The 23,148-nt window shown below is 51.3% G+C and overlaps 1 protein-coding gene and 1 non-coding gene across 2 annotated transcripts; both read right to left on the bottom strand.

Moving 5' to 3' along the window:
* Positions 1-1,385: 1,385 nt before the first annotated feature.
* LOC115031202 lies at positions 1,386-1,518 on the bottom strand. The gene has a single exon (XR_003836821.1). It is a non-coding gene; the product is annotated as a small nucleolar RNA SNORA17 (small nucleolar RNA).
* Positions 1,519-1,906: 388 nt separating this feature from the next.
* Positions 1,907-23,056, bottom strand: C5H12orf49 (chromosome 5 C12orf49 homolog). The gene is made up of 5 exons (XM_021163442.2): positions 22,831-23,056; positions 12,547-12,703; positions 9,350-9,501; positions 8,990-9,103; positions 1,907-7,364 (listed from the first exon to the last, which is right to left on the bottom strand). Exons 1-5 carry the CDS (start codon positions 22,939-22,941, stop codon positions 7,281-7,283), a joined length of 618 nt encoding a protein of 205 aa, XP_021019101.1. The 5' UTR covers positions 22,942-23,056; the 3' UTR covers positions 1,907-7,280.
* Positions 23,057-23,148: the final 92 nt, after the last annotated feature.

Below are 23,148 nucleotides of genomic sequence, written 5' to 3'. Positions count from 1 at the left end.
AGTCCACTGGCTCTCCTGCACAGAGCCAACTCACCAGCAACCCCTGCAATCCGGGCCAGCTCTACCTTGCTATCCAGGGGAGATGCAGGGCCCACTTTCCTGAGCATTGCAGCTGGTGAGGGACAGGACCAGTTCTCCCACTTTCATGACCCTGGGGCCATAGGTGGCAAGGGGTGAGGGTGGGTGAGGGAGGAGGGCATCTCTCCCTCACCCAAGTTGCCACACCACAAAAAAGTTGCTGGAGCCGGGCACTGGTGGCATATGCCTTTAATCTCAGCACTTGGGAGGCAGAGGCAGGCGGATTTCTGAGTTCAAGGCCAGCCTGGTCTGCCTACAAATTGAGTTCCAGGACAGCCAGGGCTATACAGAGAATCCCTGTCTTGAAAAACCAAAGGGGGAAAAAATTGCTGGGCCAGCTCCCCTGTGCTCACACCCTTGGGGCCAGTTCACCTGAGCTCTGGCCATCAGGGTCAGCTCCACTGTGCTGTCCAGGTGAGGTGTCGGGGCTTGCTCTCCTGAGAGCTGCAGCAGGTGAGGGGCAGGAACAGCTCTCCTCAGGTGGTGAGAGCAAAAAGAGGGGAGGGGATCAGTCCCTTATCCATGCCACCACAAGGAAGATAGTGTCAGGGTCGGCTCTCCTACGCTCACATCCTTGGGCCAGCTCACCCGCAACTCCTGCAGTGTATGGGCCTGCTCTCCCAAGCACTGCAGCTGGCTAAGGGCAGGGTCAGGGCCCCTACTCCCATATCCCCCTTAGAGGGCCAGCTCTGGCATGATGATCAGGTGAGGGGTGGGGCCAGTTCTGCATAACCCTCAGACATCAACCTGTCAGACCAGGGACATCGGCCTGGCCATTGGTGGTAGCAGACCCCTGTTACTGCAGGGCCACGGACCCAGACATGGTTCCTGGTGGCAGCACAGGCCAGGATCCCACCAGGGTCCCAGATGGTACATCACCGGCTACTCACATCAGGCTGTTCCTTGCTACCATTAAGTCTCCAGTTCAGCCTCTCTTCATTGTACCCACATCCTTCTTTCTTTTTCATTTCTCCACCACTTGCTCCTCTTAGAGGTGCCCAGGGTCTCTGAGTGTCTGGGGTTATCTCAGGAGTGGTCTCAAGGATGCTATATCTCACTCGTGTATTATGGCCCCAGGCAGGGGGCATCTCAAATATGGCCTTCTTACCTCCACCCCCAAGGTCCAAGTGGGGCCAGACTGATGGTCATCTCAGGCTAGTTTCCTGGCCGGGCCCCATGGCACCAGTCTGATGGTTATCTCAGGCTCGCTCCTCACCTGCCCAAGAGGCCCCACGTGAGGGTGTCTATCTCAGGCTCATTCCTGTCGCGCTGGACTGGCGGTCATCTCAGGCTCACTTTTATTAGGGAATGTTAGGCTACACAACATTCAGATGTTCACAGGTCAGAACATTGAGCGTAAGACGTAACCGCCCTCTGCTCTGCCACCTACTGATGCACACGTGAAACAGCAGCCACACCTGCAAGGCCTCTGGGGGCGTGGCTTTTTTCTTTTATATCTGCACTCGTGATTTTTTGCAGAATCAACAATATGCCCAAGGGATATGGACTATACTTGATTTGTCAGCATTTCGGGGACAATGCAGCCAGTCCCCAGAGATGCTGGATGCAGCTCAGCTCTGGTCTTGGAAAATGCCTGAACCTATCTGTGATAAACAAAAAGACTTCTCTCCCCATTGGGTAAAATCAGAGGAAGAGAAAGTGTTACCGGAGAGCCATTACAAAGGGCTGTAACCTCTCCTGGGCGTCACTTCTCCAGGCAGGGCCATCTGAACATAAGCTCTGGGAGGAGTTGGCTCTAACTGGATAAAGTCAACCAGCCAGAAACCCGGCACTGTAAAACAGCATGTAGTAGGATTCCATTTTTATTTATGAATGAATAAAGTATACATTTAGACAAAGTGTGGCAGAACTTCCCATCGCAGCTGTGGGCTATCCTTTGAGACCAGGAACTAAAGGGTTCAATTTAATTCTGGAAGCTTGTGTTCAGGGTTTCTACCCCGTAAGAGACACCCGCGCATGCTGAGAGATGTCTAGAGAGGTTCTGCTTGGGAAATCTGACATGCTCTGGGCATCTCGGCTGCAGGTCACTGAGCACCTCAGCGCTGCGTGAAGGGAATCTGCACTCGCATGGCTCTGTGCGTCCCAGAACCGGACCACAGCAGCGGACTCCACAGGTGCAGGGCGGCAAGCATGACAAGCAAACGGTACCCAAGAAAATCAGAGAAGATGAAGAGAACATCTGTCCAGCTTTGCTCTATCTCTGGATGCTTCAGAAAAGTCGCTTTGAGGACGACCAGGGTCCCGATGGCTGGTACCCACCCTCCCCTGTGAAGAATAAAGTCCACAGTGAGCAGTTAAGAGACAGGGCACTGGTCGTGTTTACCTCAGTGCTGGCATGTCCTGAAGGTCAAAGGCAGGATGTGGGACCAATACTTGTGTTAGCGGTCACTCTCATTGATAAGGACAATGAGAAGCCAGAGCCAGAAAGACGAGTTTATCCAAGTTCATGGACGCCTGAGCTGCTGTGAGGGGGGTCAGGATGCTGTTCACAGGTTCCAGGCCACTGTTTTTACACAGTACACAAGTGCACATGCGCCATGTACTCACACACAAGTACACACACGTACACACACACAGAGCCAATGCATGGGACATGCCTACAGCCACACACAGAGATTGTCATATTTATCATCTGAAACACCAACATCTGAGAAAATATTTTATGAAACTTTAAAAAAACAATAATGTGTTTCAGACAGGTCTCAGTATGAAACCCAAGCTGGATTCTCCAGACCAGCCTTTCTAAGTGCCGGAAATTGAACCACCCTGCCTGGTTCTACATCTTTTTTGATATCTACTAATACAACTATCAGTTTGTGTGTATTAATTCACAGTGAGCTGAACCCCACCCCACATTTTGATTGACCATTTATTATTTTGCCTCGTTCTTCCTATTGGTTACTACAGAACATTTTGAAATGAAGCCTGAATTATATATATATATATATATATATATATCGCTGCCTCCCCCCTTCCCCCCTTCTTTTGCCTTTGAGTTGGCAGTTTCTCTGCATCCCAGGCTAGCCTCAAACTATCTTCCACCAATAGCCTCCTGGGATTTAAACCTCGGCCCAGCCTCTTCTCGACAACTTTCCCTCCTGTGACACTCAAGCAATTGGTTCACAAACCTATCTTTCTAACAGAGTTAGGGCAGTGGCTTGTAACACGGGGCAGTCCCTCCCTGACCCTCAGGGGACGTTTGACAGCGTCTGGATACACTTACTTAACAGCTGGAATAGGGAAGATAACCACTTGTCCCTAATAGGTTGGGAGTCCATGATGCTGCTAGCCTCCCTGGCCCACAGCATCTAGGACAGCCACGCCTCGGATGCTGGCAGTGCCGCAGTAACTGAGCCCAGCTCTAGGTCACAGCGGTGCCCAAGGCTGAACTGAGAACTCCCAGCACTGAGCGCTGACTTCATTATTTCCCCACCCTGGAGAGATGCCATGCTAAAGTGCTGATTAAATTACGCTGTGATACCCACAGGACACGCTCAAATAACAGCACATTCCTGCCTCGAGGCACCGTGCAGTTACCCTGCGCAGCGTGAGTTTAGTGAGTTCACCATCAGCCCAACTTGCCTGCAGTATGAGCTGGAAGTCTGTGACCTAGTGGTGGCAGGCTCAATGAGTAGTTGGTGTCACGGATAGTCCCGGGTTCTAGAACGCGGCCGTGCTTGTTCTAAGAAGATAGGAATATGTATGTGTGTGTGTGCGCGCGCGCGCGTGCGTGCCCGTGTGCATCTGTATATACAAGCACCATGCCAATGTGTTTGTTCTGTCCTGTGTGGATGTCACATAGGCCTGCAGATAACAGACCCACAGGCAGTTTCCAAGGAGCAAGCCTGCCTTTGGTTGATTGGTTGGTTGTCACCTGGAAAGTGGCAGGAAGGAGAAAGTTGCTGGTGTTTATTTTTGGGCTATGTGACTTTTAGTTTTAGGTGATTATTTTATCATTAGTGTCAGGTCCAAAAACAAAAACAAAACAAAACCAACCAACCTCAGGACAAGAGGCTAGCTAGCTATGGTGCTTGCTAGCCTGCCTATGGGTGTCCAGCTTAAGTCTCCAGCTTCCCCTCCCCCAGCTTCTCATCCCTTTAGAGCCCTGCCATTTTGGCCATGCACACTTGATCCCCATCACTCTCAGTCATGCCTTTCTCCCCATCCTCTGGATTCTTCCAGCTGCCCCTCTCTTGCTGTCTCTCTCCCCCTCATATCTACAATACAATCCCCTCAACCATACCTTGGAGCGGTCATGTCCTCACTATATGGTTAGATGGTCCCGAATTCCCTAATTAAAAAGCCAAGGCCCTCTCAGCATTAAGTTCCTAATTATCACAACCAATGCTCTTCCATCCATCCCTCTAGCCCTTGACCCCTCATCCCTGCCTTACAGCTTCCCAGGGGCTGCCAACACTGGCCTCTCAGGAAGTCGGCTCTCACTCGGGACACCTCAGAGCACACTTGCAAGTAAACATGTGACCCCATTTTCTAAATGAAAAGTCACGCTGTTGAGAAGCAGTGGTCCCAGGCTCCAGCCACATTCCCATCCTGGCTGTGAGAAGCGGCCAGCTCGTGATTTACCTGCAACGCCCAAAGCTGGGAAGAACTGGACCCAGAATCCCACTGAGCCACCGTGTTCCCCACTGCACGCAGTCAGCCTTCAGGGCGTGTGAAGGACTCCATTATCACCCTACAGGACCTCCTTTACTTCTTCAAGAAGGCAGGAGTTTATCCTTCAACCCTGGCTGTGGCCTGGCAGGGCTGATGGGGGGAGGAGGGCGGGGCTACATTCTTCTCCTGTACCCTCTTCAGGACCCTCTTGCTAGTATGTTTCTCCTCTCCGAGGTTACACATGTGGTATCCCAGCAGTCCCAGCAAGAAGCCCAGCGACTGCACATTCAGACAGGAGAGAAGCGCTTGAGATCTGTCTGCAGCCCCTCACATGGAACAACATTAAACATCCTTTCTAGGTTGAGGATGTTCTCACAGCCTCTCTTCCCCAGGGCCCCTGCCCCATACACATCGTGAGATTAACTTGAGTCTTGTACACAAAACTAACTACAGCCTCTGATCCTCGGAACCTCATCAAGGGAGCTCAAACACAACCTTTCAAGGGAGGTGGGTGGGGGCCCTTCACTGGCCAGTGCCACACTTGTCTGAAATCCTGAGAATTTCTAAAGACACACACATACACACACACCCCTACTTGATTAAAGCACAAAACCACATTCCACAGCCACAGCTAATTTGAAAGTGACATTTGTGTTAGACTTCGTGTGGATATAGATGACCACTCTGCCCTCTCCTGCCTGGGATAATGGAAGGCCATCTGCTCTTAGGGGGAGACGGTATGAAGGCGATTCTGCACTAGAGGACATGGGGGCAGGATTCAAGATGAGTTCCTGTGTGGCTCTGCTCATTCTGTCTTGGCTGCGGCTCGGGAGGGCCTGTCTCTTGCAATGTCCTCATCAACTGAGTGAAGCACGAGCAGACTGGATTCTTGATCATGACGGCACAGACTATAAGCTCACAAACGTACACAGCATGCGTTTCTGATGCCAAGCCGGGGAGAGCTGGCAACAAATGTGATTGCTCATACTAAAACTTGGGTCAACAGTCTAAATATGACCAATGCCACTGGCGACCAAGGGTGGACTCCTCCCAGGGCAGGAGAGTCAGGAGTTTAAGGCTGGTGTCAAACACATATAGCACATGTCAGAACGTGCCAGAACATTCCAGGATGTGCCAGAACGTGCAGGATCACCCAGTTCTTCTATCAAGTTTGAGTCAACACACCGTGAAGTCCAGAGCAAACAGAAGAGAATCGCTGGCACCTAACACCAAAAATCAACTCCCTGGCCAGGGCCGTGGCTCAGGAACGGCAAGTTTGCCAATCCCACACAAAGTCCTGGGTTCGATCCCAGCATGGCAAGACAGAACAAGGGAGCAACTGACGGTCAGTTTGTCCTTCCGTAGAGCTGAGAGAATACAATTCCGACGTGAACAGCAAGAGGAAGCAGGAGCGAGCAGAGGGAAATTCCATCCTGACGGTACAAAGAGCTGTGAGACAAAGCTCCACATGGCCCCCAATAGGAAATCTTGAGACTCGCAGCCCGTCCATCCCAGATCAACCTGAACCAAAACCACAAAACACCATGGTCCACTGGAAGGGTGGGTGAAAGGTCTTGGGAGGAGGTATGTGCTAAAGGCTGGCCTGTAAACAGGATGGGAGAGTACAGGAGGAGGTGTCTTGACCTTAGGCTTCAAACCTCCATTTCAGTCGCTGTTAACAACTGTCCTGTGAGCACTGGACACGGACCTGCCTTTGGGATGCTCTCTAGACTGTGGCTACCACATTCATCTCCCACTGATGGTGGATGTGAAACTCGCGACAGATTAAACTAAGAGCTGGGGCTTTTCTTTATAAATGCCACCGGGCGTGGAGAACACCCAAGAATGAATGGCCGCTGTGCACACACACAGTCGCAGTCTCCCTAGCCTCTGTGACAGTCAAGAGAAGGGCTCCCCTGCCCTGAGGCTGAGGGGTTTCAAGGAGAGACAGCAAACTCCACTGGGAGAGTCAGCCAGGGATTCAGGCTTCCTGTCTACCATTTCAGTATATGAGCACACTGAGGCAGCTCTATGAAGGCTCAGTGGGGACCAGCACCTCCCTGAGGCTTCAGATACCCCTGAATGTTGGGATATGGATACAAGGGCCTGCTGGTCAGATGTTAAAACAGAACCACAACTGAGTCTGTACACCCACACTCCCAGAGACTAACTTTCATCCGGTGAAGGAGCATGCATGCACATCCATGCGACGCTCAGGAAATGAGAGCAACAGTCACCTCCTCCAATGTATTCATCTGGACAGGCAAAGGTGTCCTGCACCAAAAAATTAAAAAATAACCGTACCTTCCACCACTCTGAAAAGTCAATAAATAACTACAAGGTAGGAGCAAAACAGAAGCAAGCGCCCGGCCTCTGACCAGCAGTCCCAGGGGCCTGCAAGGTGCCAGGACCTCATCCAGCCTGCTCTACAGAACAGCTCCACCCATCAGCTCCAGCTGTCGGTGAGGGAGCTGGAGACACCCAAAGCCACAAGGACCCTTGTGTGGCTTTCTCCTTCATTACTCCAGTGGACCAGCCTGGTTCTGGGTGTGTATCTCTGTCGGGCCTCACGCCGGGAAGAGTTCAGGCGGGCTCTCTCCGTAGCAGTACTTGGCTATGGGGTCACGGTACGTGTTCTCGTGTTGCACACTCTGATGGCGAAGGAAGACAGGAGTGTGTTAGAGAGGGTCAGCTGCAGCGACAGCCACAGTCCCTGCCAGACCTCTAGCATGCCTAGAAGGTTTTGAGGGACTATTCTAGCTTGACGTAGGATATTGTTGGCTCTGAGTGCCACCAAATAGATAGGACATCCCTGTGCCATTTCTTCTTCTGCCCACCAGGGAGCTTCTGAACAGCCTCACTGCAGGCTACAGATCCCGAGACTACTCCATCCATCCGAAAAGAGCAGATGAGATGGCCAGGGGCTAACACAATGCTTGCTTCCAAGTCTGAGAGCCTCAGCTCCATCCCCAGAACCCACAGAGGAAAATGAGAAATGAGCTGCTGTTCTCTGACCTCCGCGTGCACATGGTGGCATTACCCGACCCCAATAGTATATATGAAAAGAACAGACAAACAAAATAAATCTGAAACAGACAAAGAGATACGGTGGAGCAGTGAGATCAGCTGCTGACCCTGTGGTCGGACAGACCCAGTCCCTGGTGGAGTCCTGACACGTCAAAATGCAGTCATGCACTAAGGGCCTGTGCACAAGTCAAGCATCCACCCCAAGAGTGCCCTGGCTGGGCACAGCAAGTGAGGTTGAGCCCAGATGATGTCCCGCCCCCACCCCCCTTGACAGACCCCCCACACACCCCCAGCAATTTCTTCTCATACAAACAATTTGAGGCTTTGGCTGGTCTAGAGCTCATTAATTATCCCCTACCAAAGCCATCCATCCATATTAATTCCACCTAAGAGATTCGCAGCCTGGGCTCTGGGCACTCGAACCAAGTGGCCATTGAGAACTATCTCTATTTGCACAAGAGGAAGTGACTTGCAGCTTGGACAGCGGCAGGAACCTCCCGAGTCAGTTCCCTTTGCCAAGGTGGGTCAGGAAGAGCAAGTGACCTGACTTCCTTTCCTGCCCACTCACCTGAGAAGCCCCCTCCTCATGGAGACTAGTGGAATTTCACATTCTCTCCGCTCCCTCTATCCTGTCCCAGGATGTTCTTAAGGAAACCAGAGATGGGAAGGGGGATTAATGAGCACAAAGCCGGAGTGTATCCTAGAAGGGTGTGCTTGTGTGAGAGAGGTGTGGTTGTCTGAGAAAGGGCAGAGACAAGTGGGTAGGCAAGATGGCTTAGCCTGAAAGGTGCTGGCTGCCAACGCTTGGTCCTCGAGCTACACATTGGTGTAGACAGAGAACGGACTCTCACAAGTTGTCCTCTGACTTGCACCTGTGGCTCTGAGCACAGAATAAACGGAAAAGGGAGGATAAACAGAGATGGGGTTGGTGATGGTGGCAGAGGCCCTCCAGTGCACTCCCTGCTAGGAGAACAGACACTCAATGGCAGGCAGTGTGTGCCCACCCTAGAAGCCTCAGATATATCCATGTGCCTGACTCTCCTATCCCCTTGGATCCTAATGCGAACCTCAACTCTGCCCCAGGGCAAGTAACGACTGCCTCCTCTCAATGGCTGGTACTGGATCTAACTCTCTCACCCCCTAACACAGCAGAACGTCAATGAAGCCCCTTTCCGCCCTGGCTCTACTCAGATCGGTCAGCTAGGGTTCTCCAGCTCTGTCTCCCTCTTCCATCCCCAGCACTTCTGACCTGGGAGGAGGTCCTGCATTTAGCCAAGCACAGTTCGAAGTGGTCTTCAACTGCCATGAAGAGGTTCTGGAAGGCCACAGCTGCCCGGTTGAGGAAGCGCTCCAGGAGAAGTTGCTATGGAAACAAGGCATTTGTATTAGTAAGTGCTGGCCGAGCCAGCCCGCAGGGAGGGCAAGGAGCCAGGTCTCTCTCATTCACCAGATACCTAGTTAGCAATAGCACTGTCCTCTCTGCAGAAGGAACTGTGAGGCAGGGAGACCAGCTCCTCCCTCGGGAGAGGCCACTGCACCATCACAACACTGCAGGAGATGCCTAGCTATCCCCCTAAAGTGCACAGAACACAAGGGATGGGGCCCGTACCTTGCTGGGCTGCAGGCAGCAGGAGACGCAGTACTCATAGGCTTCACAGCAGCCATTGGCCAGGCACCCATCACAGCAGTACTGCTTTGTGCTGGGGACGCTGACATCGCAACAGCCATTCGCCAACAGGTCCTTCCTCTCGCAGACATAGCCTGAAACCAGAGGCAGAGCTCAGCGGGAAGCTAGCCACCTGTGTTGCCTCTGAGGATGAAGAACTGCACAGGAAGAAGGCAGGCAGGAGCCAGGGCACCCTGAGCATCAGGACCAGACATGGAAACGTGTCTAGGGCTGGCTTCGCCTGGGCAGAGGATGATGGGAAGTTGGACCCCCTCAGTCATCGCTAGATCCGAGTTGTTACCACGCTCTGCCCCTTTCCAGTCTACTGCTTGAGTGTGAGCTTCTTGCCAGACCATGCCCTGCCTGTGCAGCTGGGATGCTAATGTAAGCACGCAGCCTTTCACCTGGGCTTTAAAAAAACAGTCCAAGACAGGAAACGAGGCACTCATTCACAAAAACAAGTGCCTTCCGGATTTAAAAAGCAAACATTCGGCTTTTGATGGCTCGTGGCTGTTGTGGTCATTTGAAGGGGCTGCTAAAACAGGAGGCCACAGTCAACCTTCGTGACTCTGCTTCCGGTGTTTGCATACCAGAGAGGGAGACACAACCACAAGCACCCCCCTAGAATTAGGGATGTTCTCAAATCCTCAAAAGAATGAAAAACCTAATTCACTCCATGACTATGAAATCGCATCACATAGATATGTGCACATCAAGCGCCATGTCAGCCAGGCTCCCTCGCTGAGACTACTTAACCACTCAGAGCTTCTAGGCAGATCGTTCCCTGCACTGTGAGGAACAGGACAGAAAAATATGTAAGTCTATGAGGGCCACCACCCAACCTCGAACACGCCCCCAGTGGCCATTTAGGTCCTCAGGTATGTGTGCATGTGAGAGAGCCTCAGGTGTATGGGGAGGTTGGGGGGGGGGGGTCAGGTATGTATGGACCCTTGGGTGTATGCAGGGGCCCTCTGGTGTGTGTGTGTGTGTATGTGTGTGTGTGTGTATGGACCCTAAGGTGTGTGCAGGGGCCTTCTGTTAAGAATGGGGGGCCCCTCGGGTGTGTGCAGGGGCTCTCAGGTGTGTGTGTGTAGACCCTAAGGTGTGTGCAGAGGCCTTCTGGTGAGTATGGGGGGCCCCTCGGGTGTATGCAGGGGCCCGCAGCTGTGCAGCAGCTGTTCCCAACCAGCCAGCCTGAGTGCCCCGGCTCTGTCCTCAAGAGAACAAGGCTGGCGGAAGATGACTTGTTTTTTAGAACTGCTCTGGAAAACAAGGTCTGTGTGGGAGCTGGCAGAACACTGGCGATCAGGGACACCAGAGGGCCCTCAATACTTGGGAGACCAGGGGAGACGCCAACCTCTCCCAGTGCAGGGAGAGGCTGGTGTCTGTTGTTTCTGCTGCTGCATCTCAGGGGTAGAGAGATGAACATTCTGATGTCCTGGTAAACACTTCCTTCCCAGATGCCCTGACTCATGCTGTTGACAAGGCTTCTAAACAGAATTCCCAGAGAGCCCATGCGTTCCTCAGGATTCTACCCCGGATGAGAGCAACACGGCAACTCCATCTGTGTCAAGAATACTGTGCACCCCAATAACACCCGCTGACACTAACACCCCGATATCGCCCACTGACACTGTCCTTTCCTTTGGGAAGCTGGAAGCTGACATCTCAGGCCTGGTCCTACCGTTACTAACTCCCAGATCTCGGCTTTGAACTCTGGTACTCACCTCTCCGTGACCAGGTCTAATCTCTGGGGAGAGCATGCTCACCCAGGCCTCTCTCCCCATGTGTCATGCAAAAATTACCTTTTACTTTCTGAAGTCATCCTTATGTTTAATTGGATGTGTGAGTACATGTGAGTGCAGGTTCCTGCAGAGGCCAGAAGAGGGAGGCCTTGGATCCCTGGGAGCTGAAGTTATAGGCCGTTAGTGAGCTGCCTATCCTGGATGCCGGGACTCAAAACCAGGTCCTCTTGAAAGAGCAGTCAGTGCTCTTGGCCACACACCCATTTCTCCAACCTTTCTTATCTGATACACACACACACACACATCATACATAGAAATGGGTCATCATGATGCTTCAGTACAGATATACACCAGCTGGTGGTGGTGGCTCATGCCTTGAATCCCAGCGCCCAGGAGAGAAGGGCATATCTCTCTGAGTTCGAGGTCAGCCTGGTCTACAGAGCGAGCTCCAGAACAGTCAGGGCCCCACAGAGAAAGCCTGTGGTGCTTACCAGCTCTAAGGATGTTATTCTTACCAAGTCCTGGGAGACCAGGGCAGGCAAATGTGTTGGTCTTGCCTGGGAAATTAACTTTCAGCTTTTGAAAAGTTTGTGACTCTAATTGGCTATCTTGTTTAACAGTGCTGTTACCCTGGCGACACGGTGGCATCTCGTTGCTAAACAGCATCAACAGTTGCAAGTTTTCTTTATTAAACCACTTCCCCCATATTTATAATGGCAAAGTAAAACCTGCTGCCCTTGTGGGATTTTTATTGATTAAGAAGCTGAAGGAGTGTGAGTCTTTGTCTGACCTAAATTAACCATTTGTAGCTATGATAAAAACTGCCACCTAATATAAAACATCCTGTTGTCCTCTGCCACATACATGACATGGTGTAACAGACACACACATACACAGAAACACAGACATACACAGACACACACACAGACACATAAACACATAGACACAGACAGACAGACACACATATATACACAGAGACCACGCACAAACACACATACACACAGAAACACAGACACACACATATACACACACATATACACAGACCACACACACACAGACCACACACACAAACACATATACACACTGACACAGACACAGACACACACACACACACACACACCAATTAGAGAGACAAGATGAGGAACCCCATGCCTGTGCCTGGTAGGCAGTGGCCTGGCTCTGAGGCTAAGGCTGGTGCTGTAGGCAGAGGGAAATGCTAGGAGTCTGGGTGCTCAGCCAAGCCTCCCAGATGCTGCAGGGAGCCTGGGATGGAGAGGAGAGTGTGAAAGACAGACAGGGGCATCCCTGAAGACTAGCAAGAAGGGCAAAAGCACTGGGAGGGAAGGCTATCAAACCCAGAGTCTCTATGCCTTGAGTGCAGGGAGGGAGACGTACCCAGCTCGTCAGTGAGGAGGTGTTTTCCTTGGACGGAGTTCCGGCACTGGTTGCTGGGTCGGCTGCTGTTGCCTAGGTTAAACTGCACCTTCCACGGGATGGGCTGTTCCCGGTCTTGAACCTGGAGGAGGTTCCGGTCTCTCACAGCCCTCTCTTCCTGCAAGGAGACCACAGCGGGAGAGGAGGGTTCAAAGCGCTTTTCCTGCATTTTCTCACTTGCCCTAAAGGCATCTATACCTCCATCTCTCTACCCTCGACCCAACCCTCGGGCACAAGTGCCATCTATGTCATCAGGGAAACCTGGCAAGTTAAAGCTACCCCCCCCCCCCAGTTACTGCATTGATGTGCAAGGGCCCCAGAAGCAGACAAAAGATTCTGTAAAATCCGGGGTGGGGGGGGGAGCAAAAACTTTTCTCTCTGCCAGCAACTTAAGTTTTTAGATACTAATACACACACCATGGAACAGAACACAAAGCCCAAATACTTTTACAACCAGGAGGAAACTATGTAATTTTAATCATCTCAGGCTGTCTGATACCTCTAGACCAGGAGGCCTCAGCCAAATAAGTGACAAGTACTCACATACAAAACTTGTAAATGGGACTGGGGATGACTTCAGGACCAGACGAAGCCTGACAACCTGCAAGGCTCATCCTTTGTGTGACAGCACACAGCGGTCATCCTTATGAATACTTCCAGATGCCTTTCTGCCTACACAGCCCTTTGCCTTGCTGAGCCAGGAGAGAAGTGGACCCTGAGTGAGAGCCTGGATCCCTGATCCTAGACAGGAACCACACCATTGAGCTAGGAGGAGAAGCCCAGCTGCTGGAAAGATAGAGAAGCACAAGGCGGCCACATCTTTGGAAGCTTCTAGCCATGAATGTGTAACAAAAGACCTCTAAAAGGCCCTCTCCCGTTGCGCTTCTCATCCTGTAGTTCAGACCTGCCTGAAACTCACGGCAATCCTCCTGCCTCGGCCTCCTAAATGCCGTGATTATAGGTGTGAGGTGCCATGGCCTGTTGGTTTTGGAGGTTTTAAGGCAGGGTCTTTTAAGGCAGGCACCCTCTGCAACACCAAATGGCCCCCAGGTCCTCCTGCAACAGCCTGCCAGGTGCTGGAACTACGGGATTATGGTGTGCACCACCACGCCTGCTATCCCCATAGCTGGTGTTTTTTAAGCCTCACCAATGTTGCTCTGTAACTATGGAGACCCTGCGAATTGCATCGGATGGCAACACAGACAATTCAGGGAAACAGACAGGATCTTTGTAGTTACTGTGGGAAGGCAACCTAGGAAGTTGGTGAAGTTGAATATGCACAAACCTTGCTCTAGGAAACTTTACTGAGTGCCATCCCACAGGAACCATACACCGAGGTTTCCCATAGCTCTCTGTTTCAATGGTAGGAAAAACATAAACAAAACAAAAACCCCAAAACAACAACAAAAACCTAGAAACCCAACACCACGGAAATGTCTGACTAAACACTAGCAGGGACACACTATCATCAGAGCTAAGTTCTCATGACACCTCCCCACATGTTCACCTCTGACCTGTGACCTCTGACCCAGGGCATCACCATCAGCTGATCTCAACACTAAGTGGATAGTAAAGCATTTCCAAGGACCCACATTATCTAGATAATCGCATTGCCATGGATCCACCATGTCAATGTGCCATCATTAAGAACACAGCCTCCGCAGGCCAGCAACAGCCCCCTGGTTCTGCACGCAGGATGACCCTGCAGTTCGGTGTGGGGGTGTGAGAAAGTCCTGTCAATCACTTGCAGATGGAAGTGCTAGACAGTGCCTAGCCTCCCCAAAGTTTGATGAACCCTCTGAGGTATCATCAGCTGGCCTCTCTCCTACCACAAGCCCGGCAGGTCTAGGTTCCCCTTCTTCAGTTTGCTCAATGTAAAACAGTCTTTCAGGATGGCTTTCCTGTGGCCTGCCTTTCCTTTTATGGTTCTTTTAAAGGCTATGGCTAGGTGGCAAAGGACAGGTAGTTGTTACCTCAGTTACAGAAAGAGAAGGGCTGAGAGCAAGAACCCCTGGGAGACAGGGACCCCCTTAGGTGCAGCCTGTGGATCAGGAGTGGACCTTAGCTGAAGCCTGGAGCAATGGACCCCAGAAGGATCTCCACCATGAACCCTGTTCCTGGTGAACAGGAGGGCAGTTCTCCAGCACCTGAACTTGTCAAACATGAATATTCGAAACCTCTGCCGTGGGTATTGTGTGGCTAAATCGTGGCTGTGGTGCACTTTTGGAGGCAGGGTGGAAGGGACAGGAGATCTTCTTCCACCCAGTGGGTTACTGGACTTCCCTACTGAGTTCCCTCTGGGCTGTCTTGTCTTCGAGCAGCACTTCACCAAGTATATGACTTCTTTCATTCAGAATCCATTCAAAGCTGGGCGTGGCAGTACTCATCTTTAATCCAGTACTCAAAGAGGCAGAGGCAGGTGAATCTCTGCAGATTCAAAGCCAGCCTGGTCTAACTACACAGAGGTGATTCAGGACAGCCAGGGCTACAGTGAGAAACCTTGTCTCGACAACAAGGAAAACAATATCCATTCAAAGGGGATTTTCACAGAGTGCCATGGACACTTTAGACAAGTGCTCCAATGGGCTGCTGACAAAGGCTTCCGTGTGAATCAGAGCCACCCAACCCTCAAGGTGTTAGCTGTCCACAGATCCTGCAGGGGAAAGGTGGGATATGGAGTGGGGGGAAGCACAAGAGAATGTTCTCTGTAAACAGTTGTGTAGCCTGCATAGCTAATGGACGTAGCCTCTCCTCAGATTTTCAGGGGGTTAATTAGGAAGTGGGCTGTGTTAGTTCTTATGGGAAATCATAGCAGTCAAATGAGAGACATGTCCCATGGAAGATGACAGTGACAGTGTACTCACATTCATAAAATAATAATCATTTTTTTAAAAAGATTTTTTTAAATTTATTTTATGTATATAAGTGCAGTGTAACTGTCTTCAGACACACCAGAAGAGGGCATCAGACCCCATTACAGATGGGTGTGAGCCACCATGTGGTTGCTGGGATTTGAACTCAGGACCCCTGGAAGAGCAGTCAGTGCTCTCAACCACTGAGCCATCTCTCCAGCGCCCCCCCCCCCTAAAGAACTCTTAAAAACGAGATTTACTTTTATTATTTGTGTGTATGTGCGGGTGAGGGTTTGCATACAGAAGCCAGAAGAAGGTATTAAATCCCATGGAACTAGAGTTAGCAGGTGCTGCTGGCTGGGAACAGAACCCAGGTCCTCTGCCAAAGCAGCCAGCACTCTTAGCCACAGTGCCGCCTCTGCAGCACCCTCCCCTTCCCCCCAGAGAGTTTGTAAAGATGGGGAAACACTTGTACATTAAGCGTGGGGTGGGGTGGGGGGATGAGGGGAACGACAGCACACCTCAAGTGAGAGAAGCAAAACCATTCAGATGAAACAGAAGGAAGAAATGACACCCAAATGTCCCAGTAGCCCTTCCCGTGGGTGACCCCGTGCCCATGCCATGCCTCGAAAATGTTGCAGAGCTCAAGTCTTTGTTGGTACCCAGTTTAAAATTGGGGTTGGGTAAGGGGAACGACACAGGGGGCAGCTCTCTGCACTCATCACGTCTTATACAATGCCTATGTGGTGGTTTGATTAAGAATGCCCCCTCCCCGGGTTCAAGTATTTGAATACATATATACTCGGTCCCCAGTTGGTGGAACTTTTTTGGAAGGATTAGGAGGTGTGGCTTTGGAGGAGGAGAAGTAGCACTGGGGGTGGGCTCTGAGGTTTCAAATGCCCAAGTTAGCACTCCCTGCCTAGTGGTTTGGATCAAGATGTGAGCTCTCTGCTATTGCTTCAGCATTCTGCCTGCCTGCCTGCCTGCCTGCCGCAATGCTCCCTGTCATAACGGTCATGGACTCTACCTCTCTGAAACTCCAAGTCCCAGCCAACCAAACTCTAAGCTGCCCAGGTCACGGTGTATAATCAGAGAGATAGAAAAGCAACAAAGACAACCTCAGACAATCTGCATCTTCCCAGCAGAACTCACTGACCTGCCCTCCCTCCCTCCCTCCCACTCCTGCAGCAAACAGCAGGCACCCAGGGAGTAGACTTCAGTGCTCGCTCCACCTCCATCCCCCATGCACAGGCCACCCGGCGCCACTCACCATCCCCAACACTCTCCCCTGATGGCATCCTCTCTGCCCTCCCATCTCTCTAGCAATTTAAATTATCCCCTAAAGCATTAATTAGGATAAAAACCAAAGAAAAAAGGCATCCCAGGATCCAAGGCAACGGAGATCAGCAGCTGTCTGGGCAGAGACTGTTGTACAAGCTTGAGAAGTCTCAGGGATGCAGAGCCAAGGACGGGGGGCGGAGGGGGGGGCGCGGGAGGGAGATGACGACTATCTGGGATGAGCATCTTTTCTTCCTAGCCCACCTCCACATCAGAGATTTGAGGGAAAGGCCAGGCCAAGTGAGACCAGCGGGGCACCCAGCTGCAGGGTAGCAGATGGCAGTCAGCCAAGCAAGAAACCAAGTCAGGATGGGACTGACTCACAATGGCAGAGCACAGAGAGGAGCCTGTGCAAGAACGACTGGTCCAAGCCAATGAGGACCCACAGTGAGAGCTCGTGCCTACAGATGGATTCTCAGAACTCAGTGGGCTTAGTGGGTGAAGGTACTTGCCACCAGGCCGGACAACCTAAATTCAATCCTGGGGGACAGACATGATGGAAAGGAAGGACTCCCCCAAACTGTCTCCTGACCTTATGCACTCTTTCCTTTCCCACAACACTACACAAACACACACACATAAATAAATAAGAATGCAATACATTTTCAGACAGGAAGTCGACTGGAGACTGTTTAGGGCTGAGAGGGAGAGCAAGTCCATGAAGGTGTCCTCAATTGTGACTGTGGTAACAGCTACCTCACTGTGACCTTACTAAAGCCACTGGGATATGCACTCGGGTGAGCTGTGTATGGCTTTGGAAGGTGAACTGTAGGTCAGCGTGCGCACATGGGCTCTGAGCATGGCCTACCCACTCACAAGCACTCAGTAATGTCCTGCTCTGTAAAGAGATCTTCGCAGATCTGCCAAAGGTTGACACATTTCTGTCACATTATATACCACACTTGTTCATGTCACAGCTAATGGAAGTTAACAACTCAGGGGAGGAAACAAAGTCTCCAAAAGTCTGATTTTTCTCTCGAATTCCATTTTATGTCTGGCAGTGGAAGACATCAACTGTCTCTGAGGGAGCAGGCTCTCTCCTAAGTCTCTTTATTTCTTTTTTTTTTAAAGGGTTGCAGCATTAGGGAGGTTGAGAACTGCTGGTTTATTTATTTTATGTATATGAGTACACTGTTGCTGTCTTCAGACACACCAGAAGAGAGCATCGGACCCCATTAAAGATAGTTGTGAGCCACCATCTGGTTGCTGGGAATTGAACTCAGGACCTCTGGAAGAGCAGTCAGTGCTCTTAACCTCTGAGCCATCTCTCCAGCCCCTCTCCCAAGTCTTATAAACAAGCCATTGACCACTCATTCCTCTAGGTGAGAAGCAGGGAGGGGTAGGGCTGGCTAGTTTAGCTGGTAACTCAGTTGTCAGCCAGAGTTCAGTATGCAGAAGAAGGCAGCACAGGCTGCCTACCTCCCACCTCAGCAGAGTAGTTGAGAGCTTTCAATCGGTCATTTTCCCAGCCTCCTCCTCAGTGAGCCAGCAACTCCATCTGTCCAGGCAACAGGAAAGAATCTGCTCTAAGGCAAATGCTAATGGCTCATGCCCTAGTGTGCTGAAAGCACTTTCCACCATGACCGGTTACTGCTGGGACAAGTGTCACCACAACTGAACACAGCCAACATGGTTTATTAAGTGTTATTTCAAAACTAACTCGGACCACAGACTCCTTGAAGCAGGCTCTCTTGGGGTGTGCAAACTAACTGGCTAAGTTACTCTGAAAAGCCCCAAGAGCTTAACACAATACACATTTCTTGTCTGTGCCACCAGTGGTGTCCCTCGGTGAGCAAAGACAGCACTACAGGGTGGGAACTACAGATGTATCTAGACCAGACTCCTCCCCTCTCCCCCCTCCTTATCTTTACAGAACTCTCCCTGTAGACTGGGATCTGCTACTATGTAGTTACTATGTAGTCACTATGTAGACTCACAGCGATCTGCATGCCTCACCCTCCCAAGTGCTGGGACCAAAGGTGAGTGCTTCCATTCCCAACGGTAATCCCAACTTTAAAAACACTTCACTCTGGATGCTGGCTTACATCTGTCACCTTGTCACAAACGAAGAACCTCGGTTTGAAAATCTCAGCTGGTCTGCATCACATTCACAATCCACAACTCCTCAAAGAAGCCTAATTCCTAGCCACACCCAAGTCCTAAGAAAAGGACTTTGCTCCACAGAGAAGTAGTTTGGCCACAGGACCTGAAGATGAGACAGATGAGTGACACCCAGACTGTGGCTCCACTTCACAAACAGAAGGTCAAGCAACACAGGCAGAAAACAGCCTGAAACCAGAGAATGGAAGACGTGACAGCCACAAAGGAGTCTTAGGCAAAGCAACCCTAACAGTCTATAGGAATGCCCCAAAAGCCACACAGGAGAGTGCTCCAAGAGCCACACAGGAGGGTGCTCCAAGAGCCACACAGGAGGGTGCTCCAAGAACCATTATGAGAGTGCTCTAAGATTCATCAGGAGAGTGCTCCAAGAGCCTCATAGGGGAGTGCACCAAAAACAGCACAGGAGAGTGCTCCAAGAGTCAACAGGAGAGTGCTCCAAGACCTTCATAGGGGAGTGCTCCAAAAACAGCACAGGTGGGTGCTCCAAGAGCCAACATGAGAGTGCTCCAAGACCTTCATAGGGGAGTGCTCCAAAAACAGCACAGGTGGGTGCTCCAAGAGCCATCAGGAGAGTGCTCCAAGAGCCAACAGGAAAGTGCTCCAAGAGCTGCACAGGAGAATGCTCCGAGTCAACAGCAAAGTGCTCTAAGAGCTTCACAGGGGAGTGCTCCAAGAGCCAACAGGAGAGTGCTCCAAGAGCCAAAAGGAGAGAGTGCTCCAAGAACCAGTGTTAAAACACAGGTGAGGGCTATTCTCTGTACCCTAGGTAGGGCAAGAGCACAAGGCTGGCTGAGGTATCAGCCGCTCTCTTAGAAGTATCACATCCCAACCTGATAGTACACCCCACCAACCACTTCTAAGACCTCCACTGCACAGGTGAAAGCCAGGTAGACATGCAACAGTTCCAGGACCAACAGAGTTGCATGTAGCTCTCCAGTGGTGAACTGACTGCCCACCCCCATCCCCAAATCAATGTTAAACCCTTCACACCCAAGATGACATTAGCAGAGCAGTGAAAACACAGACTGAGAAGTAGGGTGTCTCCTATGTAACCAGAATTCTGTGAGATCATGGGGTGGAGTCCCCATGAATGGACTGGTAGCCTTGAGAGGAGCTGAAGGGACCAGGGTGCATTCTCCACTATACGAGAATGAAGCAGGCCAGGGGGTACCACCACACGTGGAATCAGTTGGCATCCCCCGTCTGATACCTCCCAGCTGCCAGAGTGCATGTGTGGTGTTCAGGCCACCAGAGTCCATGGTGGGGTTTCAGTTGCCCACACTAAGCACACAAGTTCTTCTCACCCTCATGGAACTTTATCTCACACAGGTTCTCCACATGTCCACAGAGTTTAGTCATCTACTGGCCAAAAGCCCCATCATGACAAGGGGACAGCACAGGATGGCAAAGATAATCAGTGCTCTGGCTTCAGAGGAAACAGAACAAACAAACAAACAAACAAACTAGAGGTTTCATAATGACCCTTGTATAGTCTTAAATCACAAGCAAAAAAGCAAAAATGAATGAATGAATAAATAAATAAATAAATAAATAAATAAATGCAAGCAAGGCAGCCAGGGGCGGTGCATGCCCTCAATTCCAGCACTCAGGTGGATCTGTGGGTTCAAGACCAGCCTGGTCTACAGAATAGCTAGGGAGATACTTATACCTACCCTACCACAGACAGACAGACAGAAAGACACACACACACACACACACACACGTCAAGTAATTAAAATGGGGCTGTAGGAAAGGTCACCACGTAGACAGCATCTGAGCCAAGATTAATAAATAAATAAATAAATAACCTGGCTTAGGAGAAAAGTCAAGTCACCCCAACCAAGACTCACGTGAACCAACATCTGGTCCCCAGGAAGTGCCTGGGGGGGGGGGGGTTCGGGCAGAGATGAAGGCTGCAGTGTCCGAACAAGACACACAGGTCTCTGTTCTCAAAAAGCATTATGTTGAGCAAGAGGGTGAGGTAACATACACAAACAAACATACAAACAAGAAATGCTGGGTCAGTAATTACCACAAAGGCAAGTGGCCAGACGGTGGGCAGGAGACCGCACTACAGTAGGGCACTGGGCATGGCTCGAGTCACTGACTACGGTCAGTTAGACCCAAACTGACCAAAAGTAGTTCAGTCGCACAGACAACGCAGATGAGCCCTCTTCGCTTGAGCAAAGGGTTACACATTTGAGAAGGCCTGTGGTGGAAACCTTGTCTAGACTATCACCCTAGGACAGGCTGTGAGACAAAGCAGAAGCAGACTGGCCGGGCTACGGCACCGGACCGGGAACAGATGACAGTGTCTTGCCCCTGAAGGGGCATCAGAAGTAATTCAGGCAATGAGTGTCTTAGTTAGGGTTTGACTGCTGTGAACAGACACCATGACCAAGGCAACTCTTATAAAGGACAACATTTAAAGGGGGCTGGCTTACAGGTTCAGAGGTTCAGTCCATTATCATCAAGGCAGGAACATGGCAGCTTCCAGGCAGGCATGGTGCAGGCAGAGCTGAGAATTCTACATCTTCATCTGAAGACTGCTAGTGGAAGACTGACTCCCAGGCAGCTAGGGTGAGGGTCTTAAGCCCATGCCCACAGTGACACACCTCCTAATAGGGCACTGTAGAGCCAGAGTTTTGGGGCCTGAGGTGACAGGAAGAAATGAACAGCCTAACTGTGTCAACAGTGATGACATATGTCACTTAGTGAGATGCTGAGGACTGGAGAGGTATAAATCTGGCAGAAGAAAGGCAAGAGTTCTGTTCCAGGTGGGTGCAATGGAGACAATTATCAGAATGTGGAAAAGCCAGACAGGATTACAAGGTCAAATCTGGGCAAGAGAGTAAGACCCCCTGTTAAAAGGAGTGACCGTGCAAAAGCGCAACCATTCAAAAGACAGACTGTGATTCAGAAAACCAGAGAACTAAACGCATAAGAACAGCAAAACAGGGTGAAAGGGCGCACAGGAGCAGAAAGGCGGAGGGGCAGGCGACCTACAGAATGCAACTCAGTCAAGTGTGGTTTCTAGGCAAATGCTGGGAACTGGTTCCTACTACAGTGGGATGCCAGGTCTCTAGGAACTCTCTACCAGGACAAAAACGGGAAAGGGAGGTTGAGAAATTAAAAATAAAAATCTACCCAACCAAGTTGTGCCCCAAAAGGGAGCCTGTTGGGTCACCCAGGTGAACAGGCACAGAGAGCCCTTGGCCACTTCCTGGTCTAGCCATCTCTACCTTCTGCCCATCAAGAAGCCTGGGGCTGTGCGGAGCAGGGAACGCTACAGAGGAGGGTGCACAGGTCTGAGGACCCCATTCTGCCTGGCCTACCAGCCAGATCCCTCACGGAAGAGGGGCGGTACCAAGACCTGCAGTGGGACGCCTCCCTTAGCGGCCTTCAATTCACAGGAGGACAGGAGGAGGATCACACAATCGGAGGGAGGAGGACTAGAAGGTTGAGCACTAGAGAGCTGGGGGGAGGACTAGTGGATGATCCAGGGACTGAAAGGAAGAGGCTCAGAGAGAGGACTGAATGGCTGCATATCAGGAGGACTACAAGGTGGAGGACAGGAGAGAGGAGCATCAGAGGACAGAGGATCAAGGGAGGGAGGAAGTGTGAGGATCGAGGAGGAGGGGTTGTAAAAGGACTGAGGGTGAGAGGTAAGAAGTTGGAGGGCAGAGGAGAACAGAAGATGGGGAGGCAGAGAATTCGAGGGAGGAGGAGGAGTGGAGGACGGAGGGAGCGAGGAAGGGGAAAGGAGAAGGGCAGAGGAGGACAACGCAACGGAGGGAGAAGGGCTGAAGGAGGATTTTAGATCAGAGGGAGGAGTGCTGAGGAGAAGGATTAGAAGAACGATGGGGAGAAGGACATAGTATTTGTGGGAGGAAGAAGGATCGGAAGGACGGAGGTCCTGAGAGAAGTCGCTTACCTGCTTGAAGGTGCTGCTGAGGAAGTAAACCAGCGAGAGCCCGAAAACCAGGGCGAGCACCCAGCGCTTGCGCAGGAGCCGGCGCCACAGCAGCGCCGCCAGGTTCAGCATCCCGATAGGGCGCAGGCGCAGAGGCGACCCCACGGCATGACCCCTGCAGTCCGCTCCCAGCACTGCTTTACCTTCCCGCAGCCAACGCGCCGGCCACGTGATCCGCCGCACGCCCCGCCCCACCTAGTGACGCCAACGCCAGGCCCCTCCATGCCTCCTCGCCATTGGTTCTGCCGGAGCCTCGGCTCTCCATAGGCTGAATGTGAC

The sequence above is a fragment of the Mus caroli genome, chromosome 5 (genome assembly GCF_900094665.2).
Source record: "Mus caroli chromosome 5, CAROLI_EIJ_v1.1, whole genome shotgun sequence".
NCBI classification, from domain to species: Eukaryota; Metazoa; Chordata; class Mammalia; order Rodentia; family Muridae; genus Mus; species Mus caroli.
This window is presented reverse-complemented; position numbering and strand designations above follow the sequence as displayed.

Bases quoted from the DNA above. Each gene is read 5' to 3' on its own strand.
- C5H12orf49 (XM_021163442.2), bottom strand. From the start codon at position 22,941: ATGCTGAACCTGGCGGCGCTGCTGTGGCGCCGGCTCCTGCGCAAGCGC. The intron at 12,704-22,830 runs GTAAGCGACTTC...GTCTCCTTGCAG, and splicing joins TCAGCAGCACCTTCAAGCAG to GAAGAGAGGGCTGTGAGAGA. The intron at 9,104-9,349 runs GTACGGGCCCCA...TTGTTTCCATAG, and splicing joins GCTGCCTGCAGCCCAGCAAG to CAACTTCTCCTGGAGCGCTT.